This window comes from Elephas maximus, chromosome 20 (genome assembly GCF_024166365.1).
Source record: "Elephas maximus indicus isolate mEleMax1 chromosome 20, mEleMax1 primary haplotype, whole genome shotgun sequence".
Taxonomy (NCBI): Eukaryota; Metazoa; Chordata; class Mammalia; order Proboscidea; family Elephantidae; genus Elephas; species Elephas maximus.
In genome coordinates this window covers 46355443-46376574 of record NC_064838.1, presented here as the reverse complement: position 1 = coordinate 46376574, position 21132 = coordinate 46355443, and the positions used below count along the sequence as shown (strand labels likewise).

At 37.9% G+C, this 21132-nt stretch overlaps 1 protein-coding gene across 10 annotated transcripts in view; it reads left to right on the top strand.

Moving 5' to 3' along the window:
• The window catches only part of ULK4 (unc-51 like kinase 4), a 710695-nt gene that overhangs the window by 70496 nt on the left and 619067 nt on the right, over positions 1-21132 (top strand). For all 10 annotated transcript variants that reach the window (XR_007514399.1, XM_049862196.1, XM_049862197.1 and 7 more), the window contains exons 5-12: positions 461-623; positions 5982-6083; positions 6733-6816; positions 8407-8482; positions 10150-10245; positions 13524-13636; positions 13795-13864; positions 18148-18244. Coding sequence is in view for 9 of the 10 variants with exons in the window: in XM_049862196.1 (XP_049718153.1) it covers positions 461-623; positions 5982-6083; positions 6733-6816; positions 8407-8482; positions 10150-10245; positions 13524-13636; positions 13795-13864; positions 18148-18244 (801 nt within the window). In the remaining variant the exon portion in view is untranslated. The remainder of the gene's footprint in view (positions 1-460; positions 624-5981; positions 6084-6732; positions 6817-8406; positions 8483-10149; positions 10246-13523; positions 13637-13794; positions 13865-18147; positions 18245-21132) is intronic.

The following is a 21132-nucleotide window of genomic DNA, read 5'->3' as shown; positions in this document are numbered from 1 at the left end:
ACTAATTAGTGGTGGATCTGGGGCTCGAATTCATGTCTCTTGCTTTAAAACCCTGGCTTTAATCCTACATTGTGTTTTCTCCCTTGATTAAACAACACCTTGGGGCAGGTGGCTTTGGCAAATGTTTTGGGCTGTCATTGAAGGTTCGCAAGTACAAATTGTTCGGTTTAGATTGTTCTTTATCTTTCCCCATAGGCTAGGGTTTTCCTCCATGGTTATATTGGTGTGTCTGCTATATACATCTGAGAAGGTACAATTAAATTTTATTTTGATCTTATTATTATTCAAGTATTGGATTTATTTTCCTGTAGCTTTTTAAAAAAAATTGCAAGCATTTTCTGCTTTGCGATGAAGCAATAGAGCCAATGCTAAACATTTTTTGGTGCTGTCATAAGGGGCACTGACGGAAATGCAAATGAATTGAATTTGTTTCTGAAGGTATTTCATTTTTAATTCTTAGATACTATTGGAAGGGCCTGGCACACTGAAGTTTAGCAATTTTTGCTTGGCAAAAGTGGAAGGCGAAAATTTGGAAGACTTCTTTGCTTTGGTGGCAGCAGAAGAAGGAGGCGGTGATGGTGGGGAAAGTGGACTGAAGAAAAACATGAAAAGTAGAGTTAAAGGTAGGTGGACTTGGAGAGGTTGGAAATAATAACTCTAGTTGTGGGCTACCCAGCTCACATGTTTAGGAGATAATGTTGATCTTTTTTGTTTTGCCAGTCAAATAATTTATGGAAAATAATAATAATAACCAAGATAAGTCTGAATTAAAAACAAAAAAAGTTGCCATTGAGTCAATTCCAACTCATAGTGTGATTGATTACATTTGTGTGGCCTTTCTATCCATGGTCTTGTAACTCCCACCCAGGTGATTGTGTGATAGGGTAATTGTGGACTGTGGAGGGGATTGGTCAGTTTTGTTTTAAAAGAGAGCCAATTCCAGAGCAGAGAGAAGGAGCCCACCACCAAGGAAGGAGAGACCTGGCCATAAGAGAAGGAAACAGCTTTGGACTTCCCAGCCCGGAGAGAGAAAGCTGAGTGCCTTTGGGCCAGGGAGAGGTGTGTCTGTGAGCTTGGTTAGGAAGAGGTTATCCTGATGGAAGAGCTGTATCTTGAGTGCTCCCGAGCCTGAATTGTGACTGTTACTTCCCAAATAAACCCCATAATCATGAGTATGGTCTGTGAATTCTGTGTGGCCATTGCGGTGAATTATCGAACCCTGTAGAGAGTGCTGTGTGAGGGACAGTTGGTGTCAGAATTGGTAGAGATGGCAGAGAGAGGAGGCTCGTCTGGCCTCCACCTCATAGGAATCAGCCTTGGGCTGTTGATCTTGGTTCTCCTTCCCCCTTGTGGGGTTGGAGGGGGTTGGACACCGCCCCCACAGTGTATTTACACATGGTAAACCCATGTGTGTCAGAGTAGAGCTGTGCACCGTAGGGTTTTTACTGGCTGATTGTTCAGAAGTAGATCTCCAGGCCTTTCTTCTGAGGTACCACGGGGGGACTCAAACCTCCAGTGTTTTTGGTTAGCAGCTGAACACGTTAACCGTTTGTACCACCCAGGGACTGCCAAGTCTGGATATGGGGATAGCTTTGTCCATGGCCTATAGTTGTCTGTGTGAGTCTAACGTCCTGTCAGGCCTGAGGAACTCTCACAAAGCCTGTGTCTTGTCCTTAGCTTCATGTGCCACTGACTGCTCGTTAGAACATAAGGCAGAGGTTTTCGTCTCGTTTCCTGTTGTAGCTTCAGCACTTTTAGAGCAGTGCCTGGCACACACTGGTATCTCAACATATATTTGTTCAACATTGTTGAATAGCTGATATTCTGCAGTTAAAGCAAATTTCTAGGGTTGCATTCTTGGCTGGTAGTTTTGACAGTGGGTGAGGTCTGGGATGTTGGTATCTAAGGTGACATTTCTAATAGCAGGCCTTTTGAGGGAAGTAGTAAAAGTTCTTCCTTCTCCAGCTCCCTGTGCTTGAAGCTCTGTGATACTCACAACACTGAGGTTAGATTGGGTGTTGGGTGAAGAAGAAGGCACTACAGGAGGGGACTTGGTAGTTACGTGGTGCAAGGATGAGAGGGATGGAGGTGAGGAACAGGGAAGGAGAGGTTAACTGTAGGCACCATAAATAGGACCAAATAAAATTTAACTTTTAGGACCAGTCTTGTACATAGCAAAATTTCATGCCTAAGAAGAAAGCTTTTAGGCTCCTCAACTATCTTCCTGACCTGCGGTTTATGAAAATGACTGTTGTGGACTATGTTAGTGGAATATTAAGTTCTGAATTATTACTTATGATTTTATTTATAGAAAACAAGGAAGGTGGCACATTTTGGGAATGCTTATTTGAAATACTGCCCTTGAGCGAGTTGTGTTTTGGAGAGGTAGGTCAGAAGTACCAGCAGCCATGCTTAGTTACTTCTGAGCCTTAATCTCAGCACATGCCCCATGATGGGGCATGTTAGCCTTTTTGACCAGGGGTGGAAGATGCCCTCATCACCAGCAGGGCAAAGCTATCCCTGATCGTCGGGGATAACTTACGTCACAGACAGCTCACCATCACATCCCCATTGGTATAGAGATAAAAGTAACGCCACTTCTGTTTCCCTAGACTACATGTGTTTTTGAGAGTTTACATTCTAAGTGTGGCGATGAGCAAGGCAGATGAAATAGTTGCCTTTTGACATGTGTGAGTGGCTGGGTGTTGTGATGGAGTTGACAATTGGTGTGTAGCCACATAGAATCTGTTAACATTGATGCTGATGTGAGATGCTGATGGCATAAAAGAAAGAATAAAATTTTGGTTGGGCTGCATAGAGGTACTATTGCAAAGAATAGTTTTTTAATAAGGACACCTGGATTCTAGCCCTGGCTTCACTTCTAACTTCCAACTGTGTAACCTGAGACTGATGTCATATACCTTCTAGGAATCTTAATTTTCTCTTGTATAATAAAGTGAGAACCTGGACTGGATCAGGGGTCCCAAGCTGCAGGAACAGTGAAATCATGTAAATAAATGAAGTGGCTCGTTTAAGACAAGAAGAGTAATAGGGTTATGTCGAACTGGACTCAGTTTTGGCACAGTGTTGATTGACTGAGAGAAGCTGGAAATCTGACTGTTTTATCAAATGAGTTTCAAGGTTAGAATCTCCTCCTAGCAGGTTGGAGTTCAGATTTCCAGATCTGGTCCCTGATTGCTTCTTCATTCTGTGGTGGCCATGAGAATGTACCTCTTTGTCCTTTCAATTACAGGGAGCGTAGTTGACCAAGGCCTCCAGCTAGTGCTGTAAAATCCGTTATTGTGTTTGCACTGAGGCCTTGCTTCCCACAGGCTGTATCCTAATCCTGCCTCATTAACATAAAAAAGTAACCCTCATCAACATACCCTAACCTGCCTCATTAACATAACAAACAACCATTCACAAGTGGGATTATGACCACAGGCAGAGGTTAGGATTTACAACAGATCACAGAATGGAGGAAATAATTACATCAGATCCCAAAATGGAGGACAGCCACACAATACTGGGAATCGTGGCTTAGCCAAGTTGACACATATATTTTGGGTACACAGTTCAATCCAAGACAGGGCCCATCTAATCCAGTATGATCTCATTTTAGCTGTTATATCCACAAAGATTCTATTTCCAAAGAAAGTCACATTCTGAGGTTCCGAGTGGACATGAATTTTGGGGGCACTATTTTTTATAAAACTCCGTATAAACCAAAAAACCAAACCCAGTGCTGTCGAGTCGATTCCGACTCATAGTGACCCTATAGGACAGAGTAGAACTGCCCCATAGAGTTTCCAAGGAGCACCTGGCAGATTCGAACTGCCAACCCTTTGGTTAGCAGCCGTAGCACTTAACCACTATGCCACCAGGGTTTCCCAACTTAGTATGCCATGTAATAATTGTTTTTGTCTACTCCATTAGATTGTGAATGTAGGGACTTAACGTTTATTAGTTCATTAGAAAAAATTTTTTTTTCATTAGCCTATCTTTTTTTAACTGAGCATTTATTTACTGATTGAACAAAAATTTAGGCATTGTTCAGGTACTAGGAATAGGGGAGTAAACAGACAAGAAATCCCTGACCTTATGGGACTTAAATTTCTATTGGGGGAAGACCTGGCCATCTTCTTGGTCTTATTTATCTGTCTTTCTGCCATATTAGCAAAGTGCAGGTAAATAAGCCCTCTGTAGTGTGTGCTGAATGAGTCGACGTCTGTATGAAATGTGATGGCAGAACAAATAAGTTAACAAAGCAGAACTTTAAAACAATGTATCTGGACACATGAGGCTGCTGATTGGGTGGCACTGGTCCCTGGAGATAAAAAAATTTGCTGGGAGGTTTACCTCAGTAGATTTTTTTTTTTTTTTTAAGTGATTGGTGATTACTGGCTTCATAGAACATTCTCATTGGAGGTAGGAGGATTTTAGGGAGAGTGGAAAGAGTATGCACCTGGGAGATAAGGATCTTGGGCTTGGCTGGGTGCTCTGTAACTGCCCCGCTTTGTAATTTAGGGGAGCCGTGTACTCCTCTGGGCTTCACTTTCTCTCATCAGTTAGTAAGGGAGCTTCTCAGCTCTAAAATTTGGTATTTCTGTGTGATGCTAAGCTTTGTATAAAGTATGTGTGGTACACACTAGTGCCTGTCACTAAATATTTCCTCTTCTTGGATACATGTTAGGGTTGCAGCTTCCGCTTGGCCAAAGCCAACAAAGTTTGAGCAGAAGTGATGTGAGTCACTTTGAGGTGGGAATTTTAAGGACCAGTGTGTGGTTTGCTTCATTATTTCCCTGGCTTTGATGACTGAGGAAGCATCTCTCAGCTGGTCTTTGAGGGACTTTGAGGAGGAGAGCACCTCAGCTGACCTGTAGTGGACGTGTAGTTTTTAAGTAATAAGTAAACCTTTGTTATTCAACTAGTGAGGTTTCAGAGTTATTTGTTGCTACTGTATAACCTAACCTATCCAAACTGAAGCAGTATAATTGAAAGTTCTTTTTTCTTGACTATTGAAATTGTTGAGGAGCCTTGGTGGCACAGTGGTTAAGTGCTTAGCTGCAAACTGAAAGGATAGCGATTCGAACCCACCAGCCACTCTGTGGGTGAAAGATGTGGCAGTCTGCTTTCATGAAGATTTACAGCCTTGAAGACCCTCTGGGGCAGTCTTGCCCTGTCTTGTAGGGTTGCTATGAGTTGGAATCGAATCAATGGCAACGTGTTTTTTTGTTTTTTACTTTAATTTTATTGTTGAGAATATACACAGGAAAATATACATCAGCTCAACAGTTTCTACATGTACAAGTCAGTGACATTCATTAGGCTCTTAGAGTTTTGTAACCATTCATTCTCACCCTCAGTTTCTGAGTTGTTCCTCCCACATTAATGTAAACTCACTGCTCCTTAAGGCTCCTCTCTAATCTTTCTAGTTGCTGTTGTCACTTTGATCCCATATGGATAGTTCCTAAAGGAGCATAATGCTCAAGGCAGACATTCTTTACTAGTTAAGCTAAACTGTTTGGTTTTAAGATGACTTCAGGGGTATTTTTGGTTTCAGATTTAAAGATCATCTCCAGGCAGTTCTTTTGGGGGTTCATCCAGCTCCCTTGACTCTGGAAAGTTTGGAGTCCATGAGAATTGAGATTCTGCTCTGCATTTTCCCCCATCAGGTTTTTGGTTTTACTGAATCATTAACTTAAAAGAAATATGCCTAAATATGCCGCGCCTGTCTGTCATGTGGATTTTCAAAATCTGTTTATATTGGTACACGTCCTTTCAAAATATAACCTTAAACTTGAAAAACATTGAAAAATGTGAAATACGACATGTTGTTCACGTGTCTGTTTTGCTCCCATGATTTTTCATCTCACCAGTCTGCTTTTGTAAAAATTTACAGCCTTGTAATCTCCCAGGTGGATTCGTGTTGGGGATGATACAAATGACTAGTAAAGTTGTTCTGTATACTTTATTTTTAGGGAGTCCAGTATATACGGCACCAGAAATCCTGAGCGGCACTGACTTCTCCATCACCAGCGATCTCTGGTCTTTGGGCTGTCTCCTTTATGAAATGTTTTCAGGTGAGTACTTTGTGGTTCAGTTTAAAATCAGAGATAGACTTAAAACAAAACAAAACAAAAAACTGGGTTAAACCTGTAGTTTGCAAATATTTTAGCTATAAGATGTCAAAAAGCTTGTTTTACTCAATTTTGATTTCTACTGATCTTTTGGCTGAATTGCTTGGCAGTTAGTCCTGTACAGGGTCCTAGGAACTTGTTAAGATACGGGTGTTTTGCATGGTAATCTGAAATGTTGAAAGGTGGCTATTATTAAAAATTGTGATTACTAATAGAAATTCTTGTAAAGTTACTTGGTGATTGTGAATCACACAGAGGTTGAGTGGCCCATGTATCCCTTCGATCATATGTGAACTTGTGTTTTTGTTAGGATGATAAATTTTGAATTGGAGAAATATAAAAATACATAGACGATGCGCCTGGTACGTACAGCAAACTGACCAAACCCATGGCCGTTGAGTCAGTTCTGAATCAGTGACCTTATATAGGCATTCAATAATTAGTTATTAATTATTATCTATGTTTATACATATATACACACGTCTTTTCTTCCTGTAAATTACGTAATCCTGAAATATCTGTATTTGAGATTAGTTTAGAATCATTAGTGATAGCAAGCTGTTTAATTTTGCAAGTTTTCCTATGATTTCAGGAAAACCTCCATTTTTCTCAGAACGTTTTTCAGAATTAATCGAACAGATTTTATATCAAGATCCTTTGCCACCTATTCCGAAAGGTAAGATATCTTACAAAAAATGCAGTTAATTTATATTTTACACTGCTTAAGGGTATGCCTTTATTCAGTCTCTTTTTATTGACTTTTCAACCCTAAAAGTTATATTTTACAACTGATCTCAAATTGATGTTTTCAGAAAATAGCATTCCCTTTTGCTGTTTATATTTTTTAAGATACCGAAGTAGAAAACACAGCACTACTAATTGTTTCCCTCATTTAAAAAATACAAATTATTTTGTGCTTCTCGGTTTAAAGATTTAAAAAACTCGGATCTTTCTGTGTCATTTTGTTTTTTGTATGTGTCATTTACTTAGTTGGTTCTTTCATCCCATGTGGCTATTTCTATCTTGATAACTTGATAAGTTTGGAAAATTTTGTAAGCTAGATGTAGTTGTACTTTAAAAGTATTGTAACTAATCTTACAAATTGTGGTTAATAAAACCTTCATCTATTAACAATAATTTTAAGGAAAGAGAAGCAAAAGAAGACACAAACAATAAAACATTTTACTGTGTGCCACGAAAGAAGCGAATCTTAAGATACATAAATGAAAACAAGATTATACAGAAACTGATGTTCTGAATTTCTAAAAGAAAAATATTTTTGAAGTAATTACTAGAGAAAATAGAGATACAGGATATTTTCAATATTTCAAGAATTGCCTCGGTAAAAAAAAAAAAACGTGATATTTTGAAAATTGTCTACATTTCCTAAAACAAAGCAAAGAAAAGCTCCATTTCCTTTTTCCTTCGTTAACTTTGTCTTAGTTTTTGTAGAAACCAATCATTCCTATCCCTTGTCCTACAATATTGGTCATTGTTTTCTCCCGTAAGTTAAAGGCTTGCATGCAAAGAAGAGAAGTCTGAAACTGAAAGTGTTAAGGGTCAGATCAAGATATCATTGGTTTCCAAAGCTTAATTATTTCATGGGATCTCCATCAGGATACGGCCATAGTGCCCAGCAGAGCCATCTGTTATGAATGCTTTGTCTCAAGTGTCCTTAACAATTGTCCTTGAGTGGTCATTTTCTTCATGGCCACTTCGTTTAATCATAGACTGGTGAATTGGCCATGGTGTATATCTGTCTTAGTTTAAAAAGATGAAACATTTGGACCTTAATGGAATTAGAATCACAATGTTGTGATGTTTATTATTTCCCTATTAAAAATCTTCCAAATAAAGAGGGATGGTAAGTATTCTAATCCCAGTGTGCTATAAAGCAAAGTTGGTGAAGTTAAGAATGCCTCAAGGAGGCAAGATAAATAGTTGAAGACAAGGGTAGAAGTTTGTCAGGCCGGTGACCCTTACTGGGGTTATTCAGTAATGAGAAACTTTAAGGTTAATCAAGACATAGTTTTTGAGATTCATGTTTTTTGTGGTCCAGAGGAAAATGTTTTATATATTTTTGGTCCTCCTCCCTCACCCCCCACATTAAACGGAGGCCATAATTGTTATTTGTAGATGCAGTGTTCCCTTAAAAACAATTTATGAGCTTAAAATGCTGTTACTTTAAATGTTAATCTAGGGTATGAAATTTGTTGTGTTATGTATACACCTACTTACTACTTTTTGGAAATTAATTTGTTTATAGATTCTTCTCTTCCCAAAGCTTCTTCAGACTTTCTCAGCTTGCTTGATGGTTTACTTCAAAAAGATCCTCAGAAAAGGTATGGATGACATTTTCATATGAACGAACAGTAGGATCTTTTTTCTCTCCTACTTCAAAAATAATGCTCTTAACACACAGGTAGCTGTTCAAATTATTGCTTTTTTTAAAAAAGTGACTTTAGACTGTTTTTTTCTCTCTAATTGCAGTTGTTTTTAATCAGGAGGAAATTTTAAAACTGCCAGATTTTTTTGTAACTCCAAATCAAAGTAGTACCTTTCCTTCCATTGTGGAGATCAGGCTAAACTGTTTTAGACTGTTGAACTGAGGATATTATTTCAAGATACTTAATGTAATACATGCTAACTGAGTGATATTTTAATGCGATATTTTTTTTACATTAATCCTGTTATAATGTGGATATCAAGTGACAGAATAATGGGTACGTTGGGATCATTCCATACCTACTTTTTCACTCATGGTGTATTATGGACATTTTTCCATATTAATAAATAGATAATCTGCTCAGCCATTTTAAATGGCTGCAAAATGTACATGTAAAATCTGTAACAATAAACATTTAGCATGCTTCTTGATTTGGAATATTATGTATAGTACTGCTATAAGTATCCCTTGTGTTTTTTTTTTTTGTTCATTTGGGTAATTACCTTCTTGGGATAAATTTCTGATCAGGGTTAAAGGCATTAAAAGTAAGATTCATTTGCCACACTCTAGGAATGTGTGGTCGTTTACGCTTCCAGCAACAGTACCTTAGAAAGCTCCTTCTCTACCACCCTCACCTACAGTGGCCTTTTTTGATCTTTTAAATTTCTGCCAGTATGTTGGATAAAAAAAAATCTCACCTTATTGACCATTTTTATTTTTTGTTTAGTGAATTGTATGAACCCTTTATGAAAAAGGGATAGTCTATGTGCCTGCAGATTTTTTATCATTCATATTTTAATTTTTTTATTTCAATACAGAAATTTTTAATAAAGCAGTTGAACAAAAATTTTTATTTCATTTTTGTTTTTAAATTTCAGTCAGGCTTAACCTTTCCCAAACTGATGCATATACCTGGAGGTATATTCTATTAGTAGCAAAACTTAGTGTTTTGAAAGTAGATCTGGGTTTTAAGTACAACCTGGAGTCATTTTAATGTGGGAGAACTAGCTAAGGTCACATTATTTTGACCCCCAAATACAAGTGTAACTGTATGCAATCCGAATGGTAATATTTTTATTTCTGAAAAAAGTTGTGCAGGTAAAGTTCTAAAACTGAAATGTTTCGGACAGGGCTATTCGAATAAAAGTCTAGCCTCTCTTTGGACGTAAAGGATGACGATATTGTATATTGCTAATATCTATTAAATTTACTCTAAGAACTTAAATTTTAGCACTCCCTTCATAGACTGGTTTAAGAGCCAGAATTGTTCTCATAGCCCCTGGAAAATGTAAACCCCGAGACTTCTGATACGTACTGTACGTACTTGTCAGACTGTTTATACTGTACCATTTAAGACTTCTGAATGATTTCTTCTGGTTTTGCTTCTTAGGTTAACTGCATAGTAAAATACAAAGCAATTTCATTGTTACATTTATGTGGGGATATTGATAAATTTTAAACTATCATACTACGCTGTACTACACTGCACAATTGGGCCATGTCCTGGGAGTTCTCCAAGATAAAGTCATGTTAAAACAGTGTTCTCATTTATGTTTTGTAAAGATTGACTTGGCCAGGCTTACTACAGCATTCATTTTGGAAGGATGCTTTCACTAGAAAAGATCAGGACACTACAAGCACCGAGGATTCCAGCTTCAGGTAATAGAAGCTTAGTTTGTGCATGGGGCATTGCTATTAAACACTCATACATGCTGCTGTCACTGTGTGCTGCCTAGTTGATTCCGACTCACAGCAACCCGTTACTCTTCTAATAATGCAACAACAACGACCTGAATTTCCATGCTTTCATAATATGAGAAAGTCAAACAATTGTTTAATGAAAGAGTTTGGTCATGTCATTTTTGTGTTCTTGGTTATGTTCATTTTTTGATTAGTTTTTTATCCTTGAATCAGTGATTTAGTATGATAGTCATTCACCATACACATGTGGCCTCCTACCTTCCAGTTAACCTGGTAGGATCTCCTTTTCTCCTTTGAAGTTGAGGGTGGCCATGTGACTTGCTTTGGCTCATAAAATGCCAGCAGAAGTCAATGTGCATTATTTCTGAATGGAGACTTTAAGAGCCAGTGTGTGATTTGCCACATTTTTTTCCTCCTGGTGAGGTAATTGGGAAGCAAGTGTTGAAATGGAGTTGCTGTCAGCCTGGGTCCTTAGTGGCTACAATGAACATGGCTTTTCTGCCAGCCCTCACTGGATATGTAGCATGAGAGAGAAATGAAGTTATGAGATTTTAAGCCTGTAAGCTTTGGGGGTCAATATTAGTCGATGGCACTGGGGTTTTTATTAGTCTCCTAGAGCTGCTGTAACAAAGGTACCACAGACTTGGTGTCTTCAACAGTAGGAATTTATTCTCTCAAATTCTGGAGGTTAGAAGTCCAAGATCAAGGTGTTGGCAAGGCCGTGCTCTCGGAAGGCTGTAGGAGAGGATCTGTTCCATGTTTTTCTTCTACATTCTGGTGGTTGCTGGCAGTTCTTTGCATTCCTGAGTTGTAGAGGCATCATTCCAATCTCTGCTCCTGTCATCATTGGCCTTCTCGCCTATGTGTGTGTCTGTTTCTCTTCTCAGAAGGACGCCACTCATACTAGATAAGGACCCACTCTGTGGAGGCTACAGAGAGGTTTAAGTTACAGCTCCTACCTTTTCATTTGCTTAGAGTAGTATCATAGACAGGAAACCCTGGTGGCATAGTGGTTAAGAGGTATGGCTGCTAGCCAAAAGGTCAGCAGTTCGAATCCATCAGGGCGCTCCCTGGAAACTCTATGGGGCAGTTCTCTCTGTCCTATAGGGTTACTATGGGTCGGAATTGACTCGACGGCAGTGAGTTTGGTTTGGTTAGTATCATAGACAGGAGCTAATATCCAGATGGCATCGGGCGAACTGGGCTCTGGTTCTGCTCCATCAGTGTCAGCAAGTCATGGGACACCTGACTCTTAGTTTATCATCTTTAAAATGAGAGAATTCCTCCTCTGCCGCTTTCCCTTCTTAGTTGCTGGGAAAAATATATGAGATAACATAAATGAATAAATGAAAATACTTGGAAAAAAATAAAAGATTATGCCAATAAACCCACTGCCGTCGAGTCGATTCCGACTCATAGCGACCCTATAGGACAGAGTAGAACCGCCCCATAGAGTTTCCAAGGAGTGTCTGGCAGATTCGAACTGCCGACCTATTGGTTAGCAGCCGTAGCACTTAACCACTATGCCACCAGGGTTTCTGATTATGCCAATAAAAAAAAGTAAAAAAAAATGCCAATAGGTGTTACTAATTCTTTACCCTCGTGTTCTTTTTTGTTCTATAGGAAGGGTGCCAAGTTACTTGCAGATGACTTAAAGGAATAAACTAATGTAATTAAAATTATGGAAACTGATGGCGTAGTGGTTAAGTGCTACAGCTGCTAACCAAAGGGTTGGCAGTTCGAATCCGCCAGATGCTCCTTGGAAACTCTATGGGGCAGTTCTACTGTTTCCTATAGGGTTGCTATGAGCCGGAATTGACTCGAAGGCAGTGGGTGGGAATTAAAATTATTGGAAATGTTTTGTCTTAGTTTATATGTATTTAGAAATGTAGGAATCAATTTTCATCGTCAATAAAAGATTTTTATGTTAATTTTAAAGTTTCACATGTAGGCATTCATGTTATCTGTAAGTAGGGACAGTTTTATTTCATCTTTTCCAATCTGTGCCTTTTATTTCTTCTCTTGCCTAGTGCATTGGCTAGGTCTTTCAGTAAGATATTGAATTAGGGGTGATGAAAGTGTACATTTTTGCCTGGCTTCCGATTTTGGGGTGAGAGTATTCAGTCTTTCCCTATTAAGCATGATGTTAATTATAGATCTTTTTGTTGCTTTTTTGCAGTTTGAGAAAGTTGCTTTCTATTCCTAGTTTCTTGAGAATTTTTTTATCGTGAATGAATGGTAGATTTTGTCAAATGCTTTTTGTGTGTCAGTTAAGATTATGTAATTTTTCTTCCTTAGTCCCGTAATACAGTGGACTACATTAGTTTAGTTTTCAAATGTTGAGCCTGCCTTCATTCCTAGGATGTATACCCCACCTGGTCATGGCATATTGTAGTTTTTATGTATCGTTGTGTGCCTTTGGGGCCAAGTGGCAGGAGGACAGAGGGGGGAAAAAAGCAACAGGGACTTGCCTCACGTTCTTTGGAACACAGCTCTCTGACCAGAGAGAGGGGTTCCCTTCTCTTAGAGTTGTAGATACTGGCCAATAGCTGCCACTGTCCCCACCCAGCTGCTACTGGATTACCTGGAGGCTGGGGTGGGAGAAAATGAAAAAAGAGGAAAAAGAAACTAGGTGATTCCCCTTGTCCTCTCTGACCCTTAAGTGGACTTTCTTTTCCATTCCTTGGAACAGAAATAAGCCCAGTGCCGTCAAGTCGATTCCAACTCATAGCGACCCTATAGTACAGAGTAGAACTGCCCCATAGAGTTTCCAAGGAGCACTTGGCAGATTTGAACTGCCGACCCTTTGGTTAGCAGCCGTAGCACTTAACCGCTACGCTGCCGGGGTTTCCTTGGAACAGAAATAGAGGGCTTATTTGGGGCCCTTTCTGTCTGTACTCCGTGTGCACTAAGGCCTTTGAGACCAGGCTGGACAACCCCAGAAGGAGAAAAATAAAGGGAAACCACCTAGTTTAGTGGTACTTGGAGTCCTAGTTTTCTTTCACAATTCTCCTGCTTTAGTTTATTTTTCAGAGATAAGGTTTACGGACTACTGACTACAATGCCTTATGCCTATGGTAAATACTAACTTTAGCTACTCAGTGTAAATATATTAATTTCCTAACTCTCAGACTTTGCCAAATATCATGCACAACTATCATGATCTTTCCCAGCTTGTGTCCTGTCTGGAATACTGTTGAGAGCTCCAAAATAAGTTTGTGTTGCCATTTACACAGAAATGTGATGGAGTGTTCTGAGCCACTAGATTCCAAGGAGCTTTTGAGGAACCCTCAGAGTGGACAAAAAGGGCAGAAGAACAGCCAGCGACTAAGTTGCTCTTTCAGACTAGGTAAGCTTTCATTTGAGCATGTTCCTGCTGCTGAGAACACTGTTTCTGAGGGTTCCTAATTTCAGGTTATCTTTCTCTTTAAATCTGTCCCCATTATGCCCTGCTTGTGATTTTTTTTTTTTTCCTTAAATGGGTACTGTGTTACTTTCTCATCACAGATAATCCAACTGAATTGAGGCCTAAGAGTACTCTTGGAGGTCAACTGAATGAGTCCATGTTTCTTCTCAGGTATGTAAATGAAAAAAATAAAGAGTAGGGAATCAATGGAAGATAAAAGTTAAATCTTCTTAAAACATATGTTGCTCTGCTGTCAAACTGTGATGCACAGAGATGAAGGATAGGGATGTTAACTCAAGATTCCAGTTTCATCTTCCACTTTCAAAGTGCTGGCCGGTGAAATTTTATATTTTGCCTTTTTCTTTTTTTTAAAGCAAACCAACTTATTTTTTCTATTTACAAGAGTTAAAACCTCTTCATTTTGTACCTTCACATCAGATAGAATTGGATTTAAAATTTCAGAAGTCTAGCAGCTTTGTTTGGATTTAAGGGCTTATAGAAAAGAACAGATTGTGTTTGTTTTTTTTTTTTAAATATTGTGTTTTTGTAGGTGAAAGTTTACACAGCAAATTCGGCTCCCATTTAACAATTACTGTACAGTTTGTTCAGTGACATTGGTTATTTATTGCACTGTATGTCAACATTTTCATTAATTCCATTCTGAGTGTTTTGTTTCCCAGTAATCTGGTTTTCCTGTCTCCTTTCATCTCTGCTTTAGAGTAATTGTTGACCAGTTGGTCTCACATAGGTGATTTTCTTTTTAAAGATGAACAGTACTCATAGGTACTATTTATCTTATGAGCTCATCTGTTATTTAGGTAAAAAGTGACCTTAGAGGTAGTTTTGGTTCAAGGTTTAAGGAGCATTTCAGGGCGATAGTCTCAGGGAGTCCTCTAGTCTGAACCAGTCCAGAAAATCTAGACTTTCTAAGAATTTGAGTTTTGTTACACATTTTCCTCCCATTCTATTGGGATCCTTTTATTGTGGCCCTGATCAGAACAGTTGTTATTGGTAGCTGGGCACCATCTAGTTCTTCTTTTTCTCAGGGTGGATGAGGCCATGGTTTGTGTAGACTGTTAGTTTTGCAGACTAGTCTTTGTTTTCTGAATCTTTGGTTTCCTTCTTTTTCATTTCCTCTGGCCAAGAAGAGACTGATAGTCATATCTTAGATGGCTGCTCACAAGCTTTTAAGACCCCAGAGATTACTCATTAAATTAGAATGTAGAACATAATATTTATGAACTCTATTATGCCAGTTGACTGAGTTGTTCCCCAAAATTACGTTCCTAATCCTTCAATCCCAGAAAACCCATTCTGTGAAGTGTTTGATAATGTCTCAAAAGTGTCCGTGACTGTGCTACCTCTGTGGTTTATTGTATATATGAATATACCTGTGTGTACACGTGTACATGTATATGCACATACATACAGCTCCATCAGTATGTGCATACATAGGTACACGCACATACTTAACCCATACTCATAGGCATATATACATACACACACATATTTTTTGGATGTTGTTGGTGTTGTTGCAAGTTTCTATGTGTCATATCCCTTATGGAAAATGCCCTTATCTCTTGTGGACTTCTTAGTGACATCATTTACCTTGGTCATGCTGTGTGCCCTTCACCTACATTAGGTGCTACCTTTCCCACCCCCTCCCCTTAAAAAAGAAAAATAAAATAACAGGTGTCTACTATCTAGAGAGTGACTCCTCCACCTCCCCCACAACCATCCTTGGTAACCACCAATGAACGTTTGTCTCTGTTTATTTTTGTGTTCTTATGAAAGCGAGATCTTTAAATATTTGTCTTTTTGTGATTGACTTTATTTAACTCAGCATAATGTCCTCCAGATTCATCCATGTTGTTTCGAGAACTTATTATTCTTTATAACTCCATACTATTCCATTATACATACATACCACATTTTGTTTATCCACTCATCCGTTGAAGGGCAGTTGTTGCCGTCTTTCTGCTAATGTGAACAGTGCTGCAATGAACCTAGGAGTGCATGTGTCTGTTTGTGTCTTTACTACTAGATTTCTAGGGCATATACCTGGAAGTGGGATTGCTGGATCATAAGGCAGTTCTATTTCTAATTTTTTGAGGACATACCATACTGTTTTCCATAGTAGCTGTACCATTTTACAATCCTGCCAGTAGTGGATAAGGGTTCCAGTATCCCCACGTCCTCGCCAGCATTTGTTATTTTGCTTTTTTGATCACTGCTGTTTAGCAAGAGTGAGATGATATCTCATTCTAGTTTTTTAAAAAGATAATATTTTATTGTATTTAAAGTGGAAGTTTACACAGCAAATTAAGTTCCGTTTAACAATTCCTGCACAAGTTATTCCATGATATTGGTTACATTTTTCACAGTGTGTCATCATTCTTAGCATTCTGTTCTGGTTGTACCATTTCCAGTACTCTAGCATCCCAGCCCCCTTACCTTCTCATCTTTGCTTTAGAGTAACTTTAGAGTAATTTTTTTTACCATTTGGTCTCTTATAGATGATTTGTTAAAAAATGGTATTTTAGGTGAAGGTTTATAGAACAAATTAGCTTCTTATTAAACAGTACACATATTTTTTTATGACATTGGTTAGCAACCCCATGACATGTCAACAGTCTCCATTATCGGCCTTAGTTTCCCTATTACCAGCTTTCCTGTCCCCTCCTGCCTTCTAGTTCTTGCCCCTGGGCTGGTGTGTCCCTGTAGTCTCGTTTTGTTTTGTTTTATGGGCCTGTACAGATGATTTTTTAAAGGAGCTGATGACTCATGGGTGATAGCCTTTATTTTATGAGCCAATTTGTTGTTTAACTAAAAGGTGACCTCAAGGGATAATTTCAGTTTAAAGTTTAAAGTGTATCTTGGAGCGATAGTATGGGAGAGTCCTTGGCTCTCAACCAGTTCATTAAGTCTGGATCATTGTCGCTTTGATTTGCATTTCTCTAAGGTTAAGTATCATGAACGTCTTGTATTTGTTGGCCACTTGAACGTCCTCTTTGGTGAAGTGTCTGTTCATGTCTGTTGCCTATTTTTTAATTGGGTTGTTTGTCTTTGTTGAAGTTTTCAATATATTTTAGAGATTAGACCCTTATCAGATGCGTCATTCCCAAAGGTTTTTTTCCCAGTCTGTAGGTTGTCTTTTTCCTTTTTTGATATTTTTTTGATGAGCATAAGTATTTAATTTCACGAGGTCCCAGTTACCTGTTTTGTCTTCTGCTTCTCTTGCGTTTGTAGTTGTATTTGATAATCTGTCATTTAAAAGAAAATTAGGTCTCATAGTTTCGCCACTATACTTTCTTCCAAGAACTTTGTAATTTTACCTATAAATGGTCCTTGGTCTATTTAGAGTTAGTTTTTGTGTATGGTGTGAGATATGGGTCCTGTTTCATTTTTCTGGATGTCGGTATCCAATTTTGCAAACATCATTTGTTGAAGACGAGTTTTTTAAAAGTTTTTTTTATATTTGTGATTTAAACAATGTTTATAATTGAAATAATAAATAAAAATCAAAATATCATCTTACAGTTAAGTGATTAGGGTGAATGCATTTTAAAATTTGCTATGTAAATATTAAATGCAAAATTTTAGTTTTATTCTCATACAGAGAAAGAATTAATTTTGTAAAAATAGGGATAGTAATGATAAAAAATTTCTTGTCTGGTTTACCCATATTTAAATAGTAAGTATGTTAAATTTATACATCCTAAGCATTTAAAATTTCTTTTTTTAGAACCTCGTACAATCTCTGGCATATTTTCAGTGCTGGATAAGTACTCGTTTAATGAATGAATAAACAGATAAGTAAGTGAAAGAGAGTTGAGAATCCTGATCTTTGGGAAGTTGAAGGAAATGATAAAAACAACCCTAATTATCTAAGTGGAAGAATTCCTTAAAAACATAAAAAAACTCAAAATCATGAGAACCAGGATCAATGGAGTGGCTAATAGAGTATGGTAGCCATTTTTAAGTATAGGAGAAGTCATTAAAAATAGCTGTAGATTATAACTTATTACTCATCTTAAAAAGGTGCTGAGGTGATTTTACATTTAAGAATTTTTCTGAGCTAACCTGGATATTTTCCCTTCTTTGTAGAATATCTAATCTATTTTATTACGTTAATCCCGCATAAACCAATAGACACGTAAAACGTTAGTAAAATCAATGTATTTCAGTCTTTTTGGTAAAAAAGAAAATATTGTATGTAGCATGGGAGCTGTAAACAAAAGAAATAAATAGTCAGGAAATTACAAACAGCTACAAAAATAATAGGGTTTAAATATACTGCTTAAATAAAATGCGATCATACAGCATTAAATTTAATTTAATTTTCTAGTCATACTCTCCCATTTGCCATGAGACATATTTTTGAATTGAGAAAGTAATAAACAGCTGATAAAGTTTATGAAATTGAATAATTTTAACTGCTGTATGTTTTTCAGTTCTCGCCCTACCCCAAGAACTAGCACTGCAGTGGGATCAAGTCCTGGTGAAGATATGACCCAGAACTCACCACAGAAGACTTCTCCTCTGACAAAGGTGAGCAGGGGTGGAAATTTTTTTTCTACATAAGATAAAGAAGCTCAGGAAAATAATTGCAAGCTGACCTATAAAATGTGTTCATAACTACAAAAATTTACAATAAAGTCATCAAACCAAAAACCCATTGCCGTCGAGTCGATTCCAACTCACAGCAACCCTATAGGACAGAGTAGAACTGCCTCATAGGGTTTCCAAGGAGCAGCTGGTGGGTTTGAACTGCTGACCTTTTGGTTAGCAGCCGAACTCTTAACCACTACGCCACCAGCGTTCTCTATTAATTGGTTTCTCTAGTAAATACTCCTAAGAGAGAACTGTTTAGTTGCTTCAGGGTTTCTTTTTTTTTGTAGCAATTTAATTGAGATATGACTTATATACCATAGAATTTACCTATTTAAAGTGTACAATTCAGTGGCTTTCAGTATATTCACAAAGCTGTGCAACCATCACCACAACCACTTTTAGAACATCTTCGTCACCTCCAAAAAGAAACCCTGTGCCCGTTAGTAGTCACCCCTATTCCTCTCCTCCCCAACCCTGGGCAACCACTGATCTACTCTTTGTCTCTATAGATTTTCATCTTCTGGACACTTCATATAAATGGAATCATATGGTATATAGCCCTTTGTGACTATATTCGTTCACTTAGCATAATGTTTTAAAGGTTGATCTGTTGTAGGATATATCAGTATTTCATTCCTTTCTGTTGCCAAATAATATTCCATGGTATGAATATACCACATTTTGTTTATCCATTAATCAGTTGATGGACTTTGGGTGTTCTCCATTTTCTGGTTGTTATGAGTAATGCAGTTATGAACATTCATGTACAAGTTTTTGTGTATACACATGTTTTTCTTTTCTCTTGGGTATATACCTATGAGGGGAATTGCTAGGTCATATCGTAAAGCTATATTTAACTATTTGACGGACTTCTAGATTGTTTTCCAAAGTAGTTGCACTGTTTTACATTCCCACCACCACTCTACGAGGGTTATAATTTTTCCACATTGTCGCCAACACCTCTTATTGTCCCTCTTTTTGATTATGGCCACCTTGGTGATTGTGAAGTGGTATTTCATTGTGGTTTTGAATTGCACTTTCCTGATGGCTAATGCTGTTAAGATTTTTTTCATGTGCTTACTGGCTATTTGTACATCTTTGGAGAAATGTCTGTTTATGTCTTTTGCCCATTTTTTAGATTGACTTGTCTTTTTATTGTTGAGTTGTAAGGGTTCTTTATGCATTGTAGATATAAGTCCCTTATCAGATACATGATTTGCACATATTTTCTCCTGTTCTGTGACTTATTTTGCTTGGTTGATGGTGTCCTTTGAAGCACAAAAGTTCTGAAGTTTGATGAGGTCCAGTTAATTTTTTTTTAATTTTGTTGCTTGTGCTTTTGGTCTCATATCTCTGAAACCATTGCCTCCTCCAGGGTCACAAAGATTTATGCCTAAGTTGTCTTCTAAGAGTTTTATTGTTTTACCTCTCACAGTTAGGTCTTTGATCTGTTTTGTATAGTTAATTTTTGCATGTGGTGTGAGGTAGGGGTTCAATTTCATTCTTTTGAATGTGGCTTTCAAATTGTCCTAGCATAATTTGTTGAAAAGACTGTTTTCGCTGTTGAATTATCTTGACATCCCTGTTGAAAATGCATTGGCTGCAAATGTGAAGGCTTGTTTTTGGACTTTTTATTCTGTTCAGTTGAGCTGTATGTCTATTCTTATTCCAGAACTACACAGTTTTGATTACTGTAGCTTTGTAGTAAGTTTTAAAATTGCGAAATATGATTCTCTAACTTCCTTCTCAAGGTTGTTTTGGATTCCTTGAGTACTTGAATTTCCATATTAATTCTAAAATCATCTTGTCTGTTTCTGCAAGGAAACCAGCTGGGATTTTGATAGAAATTTTGTTGAATCTGTGGATCAGTTTAGGTAGTATTGCTACCTAAACAATACTGTCTTCTTCCATGAACATAGGATGTCTTTCTGTTTATAGATCTCCTCTAATTTCTTTGAATCACAGTTGTTTTGAATGCAGAAATATTTTATCTTTTGTTGTGCTCATTGCCTGATAAATGTAATTGCTTTTAGTTGTTACCATAATTTTTTTGTAATGTCAAATATAGTTGATCCATGTGGGGCTTATTTTTACAGTGAAGGTTTAGGTTCAGCAGCAGTGAAATGAAATGTGTTGTTAGGTACTGGCAAGTTGGTTCTGATTCATAGCGACCCTGTGTACAACAGAATAAAATACTGCCTGGTCCTGTGCCATCCTCTCAATCATTGCTGTGTTTGAGCCCATTGTTGCAGCCACTGTGTCACTGAATCTTGTCAAGGGTTTTCATCTTTTTCACTGACCCTCTCCATTACCAAGCATGATGTCCTTCTCTGGGGCCTGGTCCCTCCTGATAAAATGTGCAAAATACACGAGCTGAAGTCTCATCATCCTTGCTTTTTTAACCATTCTGGTTGTACTTCTTCCAACACAGACTTGTTCATTCTTCTGGCAGTCCCTGACATATTCAATATTCTTCACCAACACTGAAATTCAGAGGCATCAATTCTTCTTCAGCCCTCCTTATTCATTGTTCAGCTTTCGTATACATATGAGCCAGTTGAAATTACCATGGCTTGGGTCCACGTGTACCTTAGCCCTCAAAGTGACACCTTTGCTTTTTAACACTTTTAAACGGGTCTTTTGCAACAGATTTGCCCAATGCAATATGTCGTTGGATTTCTTGATTGCTGCTTCCATGGGTGTTAAGTATGGATCCAAGTAAAATGAAATCCCTGACAAGTTCAATCTTTTCTCCATTTATCATGATGTTGCTTATTGGTTCAATTATAAGGATTTTTACTTCCTTCAATAATCCATACTGAAAG